Source organism: Plutella xylostella, chromosome 4 (genome assembly GCF_932276165.1).
Source record: "Plutella xylostella chromosome 4, ilPluXylo3.1, whole genome shotgun sequence".
NCBI lineage: Eukaryota > Metazoa > Arthropoda > Insecta > Lepidoptera > Plutellidae > Plutella > Plutella xylostella.
This window is the reverse complement of record NC_063984.1, coordinates 12,272,164-12,284,699: the sequence shown is the minus strand read 5'-3', so window position 1 is coordinate 12,284,699 and position 12,536 is coordinate 12,272,164. Positions and strand designations below refer to the sequence as shown.

Sequence of the window (12,536 nt, the reverse complement as noted above, 5' to 3'; positions counted from 1 at the left end):
CTGTAATGTAAAGTATACATACATGAACTTTAACCACTTACGTCCCGGTGTCCCATTACCCAGACGCAATCTGATTTCCCGCGATGTAAGAGGTTAAAGTTTCTGTCCCATAGCTTAGGTATTTATAAACATAGCGGTGATTATCCCCATAATTCTGCCGCTACAAAACAGGACTAACACAGCAAACACAAGGGCTCCATTTGAGTGCCACTTCGAGTAAGTAACAGCAGTACCTCAAGAAGACTTTAACATGTCCTCTTCCTCAGGTTCCCGCGGCGTGGAGGCGCCGTACGCCGTGGTGGTGTGGCTGGGGGGCGGGGGCGGGGGCGCGGGCGGGGGCGGGGGCGCCAACCCGCTCGACGGCGCTGTGCTGGCCGCCAGGGCGCACCTCCTCGTCGTTACTGTTAACTATAGGATAGGTTTATTAGGTGAGTCTTAGCAGCTGCTGGACTAAGCCGACTCTGAGAGGACCCGTGAGCTAGGAAGGAGACTATTATCATGTCAAGTTTGCAAGTTCAGTGTCAGACTAGCATACCATACTATACCTACTGATGATCTCTGCACTCTCTGTTTTTCCATATGCACGTATTCCAAGCCTCGTTGCCACAAAACGCTATATTAATATCTGTCATCTGCAAATTACTCAACAAAAGTTCCGGAGTATACAATAGGGATAACTTTAAATTGAACTTGCTAATTCATCACTAACACAAATAGTTCAAGTTTGTATATGAGAGCAAATTGATCGGTTTCAGTAAAAATACTATTCATACCCTCTCCATTTCCAGCATAAAGGCCTTCTGAGTAACTTTGATCGAATCGATGTTGAACTTTCCAAAGCGGATTGTTGTCTGTACGGTTTACGTACACCGCGGCCTAGTTAGAGTTTAAGTTAGTCAGCACATTACTTAGAACTCGTGTAAAATCCTCAGTTCGTATTAGACAATCAAGTCGTCGCCGCGTTCTCAATATTATATCAAGTTAGCATAGTTTTAGCATTTAATCAATATTTGTGGAAATTCTAATATATTGAACATTTATCAGTTATCAGACTCTTATCATTTAACCTCCCTGTATGTACATTATACCCGTGCATATATTTTTTGGTCCTTCGAGCCTCCGAATAGGCGGGACTACTTGAGTGACGTGTTCGCGAAAGTGACTCTTGTGGATTTACCGTTTCTGGAGGACTATCAGTGTATCAAGTTATCAAGATCAGGAGTGGTGTTTGGGTATCAAGCTTCCCGGACATCCGTTGGCAGTACAAAGCGCGAGCAATCAGGAAAGCTGCGTCCTCTGTAACTACGTGCCAGCGTCAAAGTAAGATCTAACCTTATTTTCTATTCTATCATGTCGAATATGAAGGATCTGCTTTTCAAGCAACAAGAAAACATAACAGCAATAAATCAGCTTTACGCAAATTTCAAAAAAGACGGTCAACCAAGGAAGAATTACGATTATTTAACTAAACGGTTAGATGCGCTCGAAAACTTCTGGATTGACTTTCATGCCAATCATATAAAACTTTGCGAGTTCCCTACAAGTTCTTGCGACAACGAGTACTTCTCGTTGAATCAATATGACGTCATCAAGGCGAAATACGTCGAGTTTAAAAAGGTAATACATAATTTACTATCAGAACAAGAATCAAGGCCTCAGACTCCAATATTGAAAGCAGCAACACTCCATGCTGGCGGCACGTCGTCGCACGGCACCAACAGCAAGACGAACGAGATGCTGCAGAAGCAATCAAGCAACTTCCGCGCTCTCGAGAGAACTATATCAGGTATCAAGCTAGATAACATCTGTGAACGATGGGAGTTTGATGACGTGCTCAAGCTGCTACAATCAAGGTGGACAGCTATCGACTCCCTGCACTGGGAGATCGACAACGAATGCGCAGGTAACATCAATAACAAGGAATACGAAGATACATTCTCCGTGTTCGAGCAAGAATATCAGCGGATCAAGAGAAACATCAACAGTAAGTTGTCTTCGATGTCGCACCGAGAGAAGTCTACTCCACAAATTGACATTCCGGTGTTCCACGGCAACTATCATCAGTGGGTATCCTTCAAAGATATTTTTACGGAGACCATACACAACAACCCCAGCATGTCTAACGTCCAGAAAATGCAATATTTAAAAAGTAAGGTCAAAGGAGAGGCCGAAAAACTAATTCAACACTTGCCTATTACATCGGATAACTACGTCATCAGTTGGGATATCTTAAACAACCGTTATAAAAATACAAAATTAATTTTCAATTCGCACATGAACATCCTGACAAGCATCCCTATCATGCAACAAGCCACTGCAGGCCATATCAAGAGGCTGCACGACACTACATTAGAGTGCCTCAACGCTATAAAGGCCATGGGTGTCGACACAAGTACATGGGACCCCATGATTGTGTACTTTCTGTCCCAGAAACTCGATTCGGAATCTTATAATGACTACGTGGAGTCACTGAAGCAGCCTAGGGACCTGCCTAAATTAGATGACTTCCTATCATTCCTTGAAAATAGATTTACGGCCATGGAATCCGCACGGCGAAAGCAAGAAGGTCCGTCGCAGAAACCATATCAAAATCCGACTAATACCGGGAAATATGATTTTAGATCAAGTAAAAAATCATACTCTACATTTCCATCAGTAAAACGTGACGTCAACCAGAATAATTCGCAAACGAGTAAACATAGTTGTCCTCATTGCAACACAGCCGATCACGGGTTGTACTATTGCAAAGCATTTTTATCTATGTCACCATATCTGAAATTAAAAACGATTGAGAAACTTAATCTATGCAAAAATTGTCTCTATGATCATAAGGGAAAAGGTTGCTATTCTGAACGCCGTTGTCGCGAGTGCAATAAGGATCATAACACAATAATGCACGACTCGTTCATGCGTCCGAATATCACAGCCAAGCAAGAACAGCAAACTGTTAAGGGGAATACGCACGTATTAATGCAAGGTGAAATACCGGAGGTGCTGTTAGCGACAGCTTTGGTACGGGTCCAAGCAAGAGACGGGTCCTACCATATTTTGAGGTCACTTTTGGATCAAGGATCACAAGCCTCTATAATAACTGAGAATGCTGCTCAATTGTTAGGGTTGGAGCGAAGTAAGTGTAGCGGAGTCATATCAGGTGTTGGCTCAAAGGAGAGTAATAGCAAGGGTCTTACTCATATCAAGTGTACGTCAGCTAGCGGTAACTACTCGTTCGATTCCCAAGTATTTATCATGAACAAACTTGTACGGGAGCTACCGAGTTTTTCATTCCCGAAGCCCAACTGGTCGTTTCTGGAAGGCATAGAGTTAGCAGACCCAGAGTTTAATATCAGCCGACCCATAGACATCTTATTTGGAGCAGACGTCTACTCAGCCATAATCATGGAAGGCATCTGTCGATCGGAACCTAACATCCCGATTGCACAGCAGACCCGCTTAGGATGGATCTTAAGTGGAAATGCGAAACCATTGCAATGCAACGTCACACTAAATAACATAGAGGAGCTACAGAAATTTTGGGAGACGGAAGACATTTCGGAAGAAACAGAATTATCAGAAAATGATCAAGAATGCATAAAAATGTATAAGGCTACAACATCAAGATTAGAGGATGGCCGATTTCAAGTTCGGCTTCCCCTTAAGTCAAATATCAGTCAATCATTAGGAGAGTCAAAAAATAAAGCAATCGCTCAATTTCGCAATCAAGAACGGAAATTTATCAAGAACGGCGAATTTGCTAAACAATATAATGCGAGCCAAAAATTATCAAATGGAATGAGCCTTAATGATTTTATGTATAGCGGTCCAAACCTACAGCAAGACTTACAAATGCTGCTACTCAAATGGCGCCAATATCAAGTGGGATTTACAGCCGACATCGAAAAAATGTTCAGATGTATATGGGTAGCAGAGGAGCACCAAGCTCTACAGAAAATCATCTGGAGAGACTCCCCTGACTCAGCATTAAGGGAATATCAATTGGAGACGGTCAGTTATGGCCTGAAGCCAGCAGCGTTCCTAGCTATGATGACGCTAAAGCAATTGGCCCACCTGGAACAAGATAACTACCCGCGTGACGTCATCAAGGTGGTGGACGAGAACTTCTACATGGATGACTTACTACATGGTTGTCACTCCATAGAACAGGCGAATGAATTAAAAACGGATTTGGTCAATCTATTGAAATCAGGAGGGTTTAACTTACGGAAATGGAAATCCAACAGAGTTGAACTGCTGGACGAGGTTGACAGGAACAAAAACTTCGAGTTTACAAACCCTGAATCCACAAAAACGCTGGGCCTGATCTGGGATACCAAGAGAGACGCTTTTACTTTCGATAGCAAGGTGCAGCCGTCACAGAAGTACACAAAGCGATCACTATTATCAGCAGTATCAAGGATTTTTGATCCCTTAGGGTGGATTACTCCCCTTACGGCCAAACTAAAAATGATTTTTCAATCCGTCTGGGAAACAAACACGGCTTGGGATGATGAGTTGCCAGAAGCAATCAAGAATCAATGGATCAAATTACAGCAAGATATCAAGAACATCAATCAAATAACAATAGACCGATGGTACAAAACAGGCGCACAAGAGGAAATAGAGCTCCACGGATTCTGCGACGCATCAGGGAAAGCATATGCGTGCGTGATATACTGCAAAATCAAGGGAAAAGCAGATTCACCTGCAAAAATAACCCTGGTTGCCGGGAAAAGCAGATTAGTACCAACAAAAAAGAACATCTCGCGTCCTCGCTTAGAACTGACGAGCGCGCTACTATTAACAAAATTGATGAGTAAAGCGAAACAGGCGCTTCACCAGTACGACATCAAGACGTTCGGCTGGTCAGACTCAATGGTAGCCCTCAGCTGGATCAAGGGCGAACCAGGAAAATGGCAAGTATATGTAGCGAATCGAGTTCGAACTATCGTAGAAACAATGCCGCCAGAAAACTGGAAATATGTCAAGTCATCAGAAAACCCAGCTGACTGTGCAAGTCGGGGCCTTACTGCGACACAGCTTAAAAATCATGAACTGTGGTTTAAGGGGCCCCAATGGTTGTCCACATATCAAGGCGTGGATGAACCACCGCAATCATTTGAAACGGATCAAGAAATTAGAAAAAGTTTTGTGCAAGCCAATGTTATCAGTGAGGACAACGTTATAGACGATTTATTGATCACGTGCAGCACAATGAGCAAGGCAGTAAGAATAATAGGATGGATGCGGCGATTTATCAGGAAAAATCGCAACACTCAGCCCTATCTATCAGTGGAAGAAATCAGAAATGCGACCTCTATAATTGTAAAGCATGTGCAAAGAGAGCAATTCAGTGCAGAAATAAATGACCTTGAGAAGCAAGAGAAGGTCAGCTCAAGAAGCAAAATCATCAACTTGAACCCATTCCTCGACAAGCAGGGTGTGTTACGCGTAGGTGGAAGGTTGAGAAATGCACACATTAGCGAAGACATGAAACACCCCGCGATTATCCCAAAGGAAGGGCGCTTTACAGAGCTACTCGTACAACATGCCCATAAGCTCGTATTTCACGGAGGAGCGAGACTTACACTATCATTTATCAGGAAAAAATATTGGATCATCAGCGGCACTAGCGTAACGAAAAAATGGATACGGCTATGTGTTAAATGCCGGCGACATGCGCCGGACAGGCAATATCAGCTCATGGGAGACCTTCCGGACGCCCGCTGTAATCCGTCCCGCCCATTCTTCCACACGGGGGTAGATTACACCGGACACATCATGATGAAAGCGTCTAAGGGTCGAGGAATCAAGACCACAAAGGGGTACGTAGCGGTTTTCGTTTGTATGGCGAGCAAGGCTGTACACTTGGAACTTGTCTCGGACCTCACCGCAGCCTCGTACATGGCGTGCCTGCGTCGAATGGCGGCAAGGAGAGGAGTCCCCCGTCATCTTTATCAAGATAACGCCACCTATTTCTGTGGCAGCAGCAATCTCCTCCAACAAGAATATCAGGAACTACAGAAAATCTTCAGCGAGAGCTTCCTAGCAGAGATAGCCGAAATGGAGATCACGTTCCATTTCAATGCCCCATCATGGCCCTCTGCGGGAGGCCTGTGGGAAGCGGCCGTGAAAAGCCTCAAATTTCATATGAAGAGAGTGATAGGAGAGCAACTACTAACGTACGAAGAACTATCAACGATACTAGCGCAAATTGAAGGCTGTCTAAATTCTAGGCCATTGTGCTCGCTATCGGATGACCCCGACGACCTAGATGTCCTGACCCCAGCTCATTTTCTTACTGGAGGTCCTACACTCAACTTCTACGATACAGAGCAAGACCTCAGAACAAGATGGTATCTATCACAGAAGATATTCAAGGACATTTGGGCGAGGTGGCATACTGAATACCTTACACAGCTTACAGCAAGAAGCAAGTGGTCCACATCAAGGGACAATTTAAATCTGAACGACGTCGTTATAATTCACGACGCGAACCTACCACCCGGTAAGTGGGCGATGGGGCGCATTGTCGAGCTCCACCCAGGGAGTGATGGACTAGTGAGGGTCGTCACACTCAAAACCAAGAATGGGTACATGAAACGGCCTATTGTCAAGCTATCAGCTCTACCTACCAACAACGAAAACGCAAATCAAAATTCAGGCAACATCAAGGCAATCTCGGAAAATGCAAAGCAACCACAAAAAGATATCAAGATTATCAAGAAACCCAACTCTACAACAAATCGATGCAGTTTCGTTTCCCTTGCAATGTCGCTCATGCTATTCATGACCTTGTTATCAGAATCATATGGCTCCCTCAACGTAACGAGATTTAAACCCGGTCAAAAACTATTTTTCGATAAGATATCACACATGCAGTTAGCAAGCGACACCTGGAAAACAGTAATTTACTACGATTTAGAACCTTATTGGCAAGGAAACAAGGCAATAAATAAATACGTCGACCATTTGAATGAATCATGCATAAGAATGGTTGAAAAGGAACACTGCAACGTCATCATTCTGCAACTGGATCAGGAACTAGCCGAGCTAAAACATTATAACAACCTACTGATGAGTCAGCACGCTGGACACGCGCCGCGCGCGCGCCGCCGCCGTCGGGGAATCGTCAACGGTGTCGGATATCTGGCTAACAAGCTGTTCGGAGTATTAGATCAAGAATTCGCCGAACAGTATGAGCGGGATATTAACATATTAAAACATAATCAGGATCATTTAGCTTTACTGTGGAAAAATCAAACTTCAATAATAGAGGCAGAATATAATTTACTGAAAAGAACGGAATTCGGCATGAATAAGCAACAAAAACTGATTAATCAATATTTTATCGCTTTAGAAAAAGATATTTCTCAAATAAATCAGAAACAAACTGGCGCCTACGCATTGGTCCAGTTCACATTAGAAGCGCTGACAGCTACTAATATGATCAACAGCATAAAACAAATACAAAATACTTTATTGGATATGGTGACGGATATTTATCAAGGGCATTTTAACTACCACATTCTGACTCCAGAGCAATTCAGAAAGGAACTTAATCTCATATCAAGCGAGATCTCCAAGGATCTGTCCCTACCCATCAAGGATATTCAAAATCATCTTAACAACTTATATCAGCTACTCGGCGTCAGAACAAGGATGTCCGAGCAATGTCTAATTTTCGAAGTTACCATCCCATTGGTCAGCAGAGATTCCTTCGAAATATTCAATGTAATCCCAATACCAGAGTTATGGAATGACAGGATGGTTATTGTAAAACCTAGATCAGACTACGTTGCACTTAGCCTGAGAAAAAATGCCTACGTCCTTATGACAGAAGAGGAAGTGCAATCATGTACACATCAAGATGAAGAAGTGTCCTACTGTAGAACGAATAAACCCGTGTTTCACATGAAACGAGACGAAGATCTATGTCAAGCAGAGGAAGACTCAAATAAATGCCAATTACAAACAAACAAATGCAAGGATCAATGGATAAACCTTCATGAATCTAACAATTACATTTATTTCTGCTGCGAAACATGTCGCGTGCGCATCATATGTGAGGATCAAGTTTCATCACAGTCGTTGACCGGAGTCGGAATACTTGCTATAGGTCACGGTTGCTTAGTCAGAACAAATCAGTTTTCACTACAGTCGCATAAACCTGGAAGTAACATTATAAAAACAAAGTCTGAGGTCGTATTACCTTACATTTCGCCTATCAATGACGTAATAAACGTATCAAGCGCATACAAATTGACTTGGAATGAATCAGAGGTCGGCTACAAGGAGCTAAAGGATCTGCAAGGTAGAATCAAAATGATGAAAGAGGCAGAACCCTTGGCCGGCAGTATAACGTATCACGACGTACATCACTATACTGCTATCTACGCGTCCTTCGGTCTTCTCATCGTGGTCGCGCTGCTGGCGTGGTGGGGCCACGCGCGGCTGGCGCGCCTGCTGCCCGCCGCGCCCGCTGCAGCGGTGGCGCCGCCGGCGAGGGAGGGCCCTCCGCCGCCGCCACCGCGCGCCGCCGCGCCCCGGGCGCCCCCGCCACAGGGAGGCGACCCGGTGGCGCACTGTGTTAGTGTAGTGAGTGATAATATGGGCAATCAGTGTAATAAAATCAAGGCTATTAGTGTCGATAATGTGCAAGTGTATAGTGAGATACATGACAAAAATAAAACTTTGAGCGTACCGGTTCTTAACAAGGGTACATCTCCTATCGCACGGAGAGTAGACTTTAAATTCAATATTAATGACTCTTAAGCCTTTCCCATTTATCACTGTGTAATACATAGTTTTACTTAATTCGTTATAAATAATAAATTTCGTAAGCATAACTTCTCACATGGCGACCTTGCCAGGCCGGCGCTGCCGGTAGCGGCGCCGGTCGGCCCACGAAGATGATCAACATCGGCCGACAGACCAGAACCAGCACACCAACACCAACACCAGCAGTACTAGTGTCAAGAATAAACACCAGCAGCACCAAGGCAACCAACCTCGGTGAATGACATGAAGAAAACATGTACAAGTGAGACCAGAAAAAACGAAGAAATACTGCGACCGGACGAGGAGTCAGGGTTATCCCGGCTCGAACCGGTCAGGGCTATCCCGGCCATCGAAGCGGACCAGGGTTATCCCGGCCAACTCAAGAAGATGACCAACCACGTGCGTCTTCGTGCAATCATCAGTGTCATCATGCGTCACGTCCGCCCAGCCGCCATCATTATATTGTTACTGTGAGTCAAATTAATTAATTCAGGAAGGATTAGAATTATAGATTTTGATTTTGATAAAATATTTTTTTAACAAGGGTTTAATCTCGCATTTAAGTAATTGTAATATCTAGTGTCACAAATCACGAGTAATTTTTTTTTCTTCTAAAACATAACCATTTGAATAGGTATTCTAAAAATAGCATACTAAGTTAGGTATCGCTAATAAATATGTAAGTAATGCATTCAGAGTTGAATGACTGCAGAAAGTTTCTAGGTCAAGTTAGTAAAACCGACTACCTAATGACAATTGAATAGAGATTTTCAGTAAATGAATTAATAAGTAAATGATATTTTTTGTTGTGAATTAGAAAGTTTCATGGATCGGTACATTGGTAAAATATATAATAAGGAGTTAAGGAGCTCAGATTGGAGGCCATTGCTTTAAATTGTAGCGGCTCTATTTTATATTAGGTATACAGGTGCACAAAATAGGTGGCCTGATATAAGTAGGGTGACCATGCCCACAAAGTAGATTAAGGGTGTAGAGATACAGCCCTAGGAGAATTATGTTCTTGATCATAGTGTTTGGACTATCGTGCCCTCAGTGAAAGACATAATAATATTAATTAAGTAGTAGTAAAATAAGGCATTAGTGGGAATAGTATACAAGATTAGGATGAATGATTGAGGACACAAAGGTTAAGGAGTTTTGACTAGCAATTGGTTTCATCACCCAAATGCTACGATAGTTCTCACTTCCCAGAGTTCAGAATGTTAGTAATCAGAGTGATGACTGAGAGCTACAGGATGCTCATTATGGGTTAAAAACCAAAAGTGTAAATGTGTATGAACGGGGAAAATGTACCGATACCGATACCACGATAGGAATGTTAAAGTAAATTGCGTTGAAATTGTAGTAGGTATTTCATTTTGTATTCAGATATTTTTTAAATTAACGTGACACTAGATAAGAACTATTTTCAAGTAAATAAATTAATGAGTAAAATGAAATGTGAAATAATGACTATGTAATATAACAGTAATAATTAAATTGCGTAAATTCATAAATAAAATATATACAAGCCAAGGAAATGAATCACTCTGTACATGTCATGTCATATTATGTAACTAGTAGTTTGTCATATAGGTACTTACATACATTATAATATGTTGTGCTGTGTTATTATGATAAGAGTTTATTTTAGATTATAAATGGTATAGATAGAGATAAATAAATAAGTTTAAAGGTATAAAAGTAAAAGGTATTTTGGTTACACATATTTAGATGCGATTATATTTGTTTCAGAAATGTATCAGTAATTTATGAATTTTTTATCGAATTATAGGTGTTTTAAAAAATTTCATGTATAAATTATGACATTTTATTTTACAGAAATTTTCATGTTCAGTTTCTATATTACATATTCATTTTTTAGTTGTAAAATATGTGTGTAACTTGTTGTAACTATTTCATTCAAAATTGAATTTAAATACAGGTAAATAGCAATTATCCAGGTCATTATTTTGTTCAAGAATTTGTTAATAGCATACAGCAATCTAACACTAGGAAACTTGTCAGCATTTTACAATAGCTCAACCTTGCACTTTTATTTATAACAATGCATTTAGGTAGAGTAGAATATCACAATATTGTAATTGCAAGTACTATCATAACTTATAGGTTTAAAAAATAATTTCTTAAATTAAATTATTTTTCTTTCGCTACCCCGAGGGTGAAGGAAGTTAAAGGGGAGGTGTAGTGTGGTAGTATCTGCAAATTGGCTAGTACTTCTTTGTGGTAGCTAAATTACCTATGTTTACCTAACAGCAAGTCTTTAGATTAGCATTCAACATTAGAGTTCATAAAGTAATGAAAGAGCATGCTAATTCTTGGCAATTTCAACACACTAAGTGGCAATTGCTTAATAGTGTCATGCATGTACGTACGAGTAATGTGCATGTGTAACAGTACCTTACCCCGTCAGGTTTCCTAACGTCGGGTTCCCCTCTGGACCCGGCGCACCGGGCGGGCGGCGCGGCGCTGCTGGACGTGGCGGCGGCGCTGCGCTGGCTGCGACGCAACGTCGCGGCGTTCGGCGGCGACCCCGCGCGCGTCACGCTGGCGGGGCACTCGCAGGCTACTGCTATAGCTAATACGCTGCTCATGATGCCTGATAGCAAAGGTATGCTTAGGGTTTCTTCTCAGTCTTTCTTCGTCATTATTTCGACCGACTTATTGAGTCATATAGACTCAAATATATTAAGTACCTATAACGAGTTGCAAAGTAAACCCTTAGGGCTGAAAATGTATTGCCACCATCCATGCGATCCAAAAAAGGCTCCCGCACGTGTTCTCGCAATTTAATAATTAGGTACCGCACGCATGCCACCCCAGCGTTACCAAAACTTCCTGAATGGACAACATTTCATTTTCTTTACCCTATATTTTTATTAGCTATTCGGAAAGGTTATAAAAAATTAGAGGACCCGTATTTTTTTATTTTGTATATACATTAATATTTGTATGTTATTTTTAACTTTAAAGTTAATTATTTTAAAATCGGAAGTGACATCACATATTAGGCTCAATTTTTATTTTTGTCTATTGCCTTAGTCTCGAAAAAAAACATAAATGACACTGACAAGTGACATTTAAACTTTGTTTACATGCCAGCCAACCAACAAATGGGTCATTTTCAAATGACATTGATATTTCTGATGATACAAAGTAGGTACTGTAATGACCGGGATTTATCGTGGAGTTCAATGAAACAAGTTGTAGTTGAAGTACATCACTGTATTAAGGCGAGGATAATGGCACCACGCCGGCAGAGCAGGTCTTAATTTTGTAACAGCTAAACTTAATCTAACATGCACCTTAAAGATACGCCTATGAGTAGCAACTAGCAACACTAATCTAAATTACTGACTAATTTATTTACAACACTAACAACCAATTAGCAAGAAGCTGATGTCTTCCCAACATTAAATTGAGTTGAAGCTAAAATAAAAAAAAAACACAAAAGGGAACTCTGCCCGTGGTGAGGATCGAACCCGAGTTAACTTATCATGAATAAATTTACAATAAAATAAAAAACACAAAAGGAAGCTTTGCTTGAGGTGAGGATCGAACCCGAGTTCAACTATTACAAGTAATTTGGTTGATACTAAAAATAAAAAAACACAAAAAGGAACTTTGCCCGTAGTCAGGATCGAACCAGAGTTAATCGTGGATGAGTTTATAATAAAATAAAAAACACAAAAAGAAACTTTGCTCGAGGTGAGGATCGAACCCGAGTTCAGTTATTACTA

The 12,536-nt window shown here is 41.5% G+C and overlaps 1 protein-coding gene across 1 annotated transcript in view; it reads left to right on the top strand.

Annotated features, from left to right (window-relative positions):
• Positions 1 to 12,536, top strand: part of LOC105384541 (neuroligin-4, X-linked) — a 111,224-nt gene that overhangs the window by 78,878 nt on the left and 19,810 nt on the right. The window contains exons 5-6 of the mRNA XM_048626879.1: positions 267 to 428; positions 11,210 to 11,407. Coding sequence (XP_048482836.1) covers positions 267 to 428; positions 11,210 to 11,407 — 360 coding nt within the window. The remainder of the gene's footprint in view (positions 1 to 266; positions 429 to 11,209; positions 11,408 to 12,536) is intronic.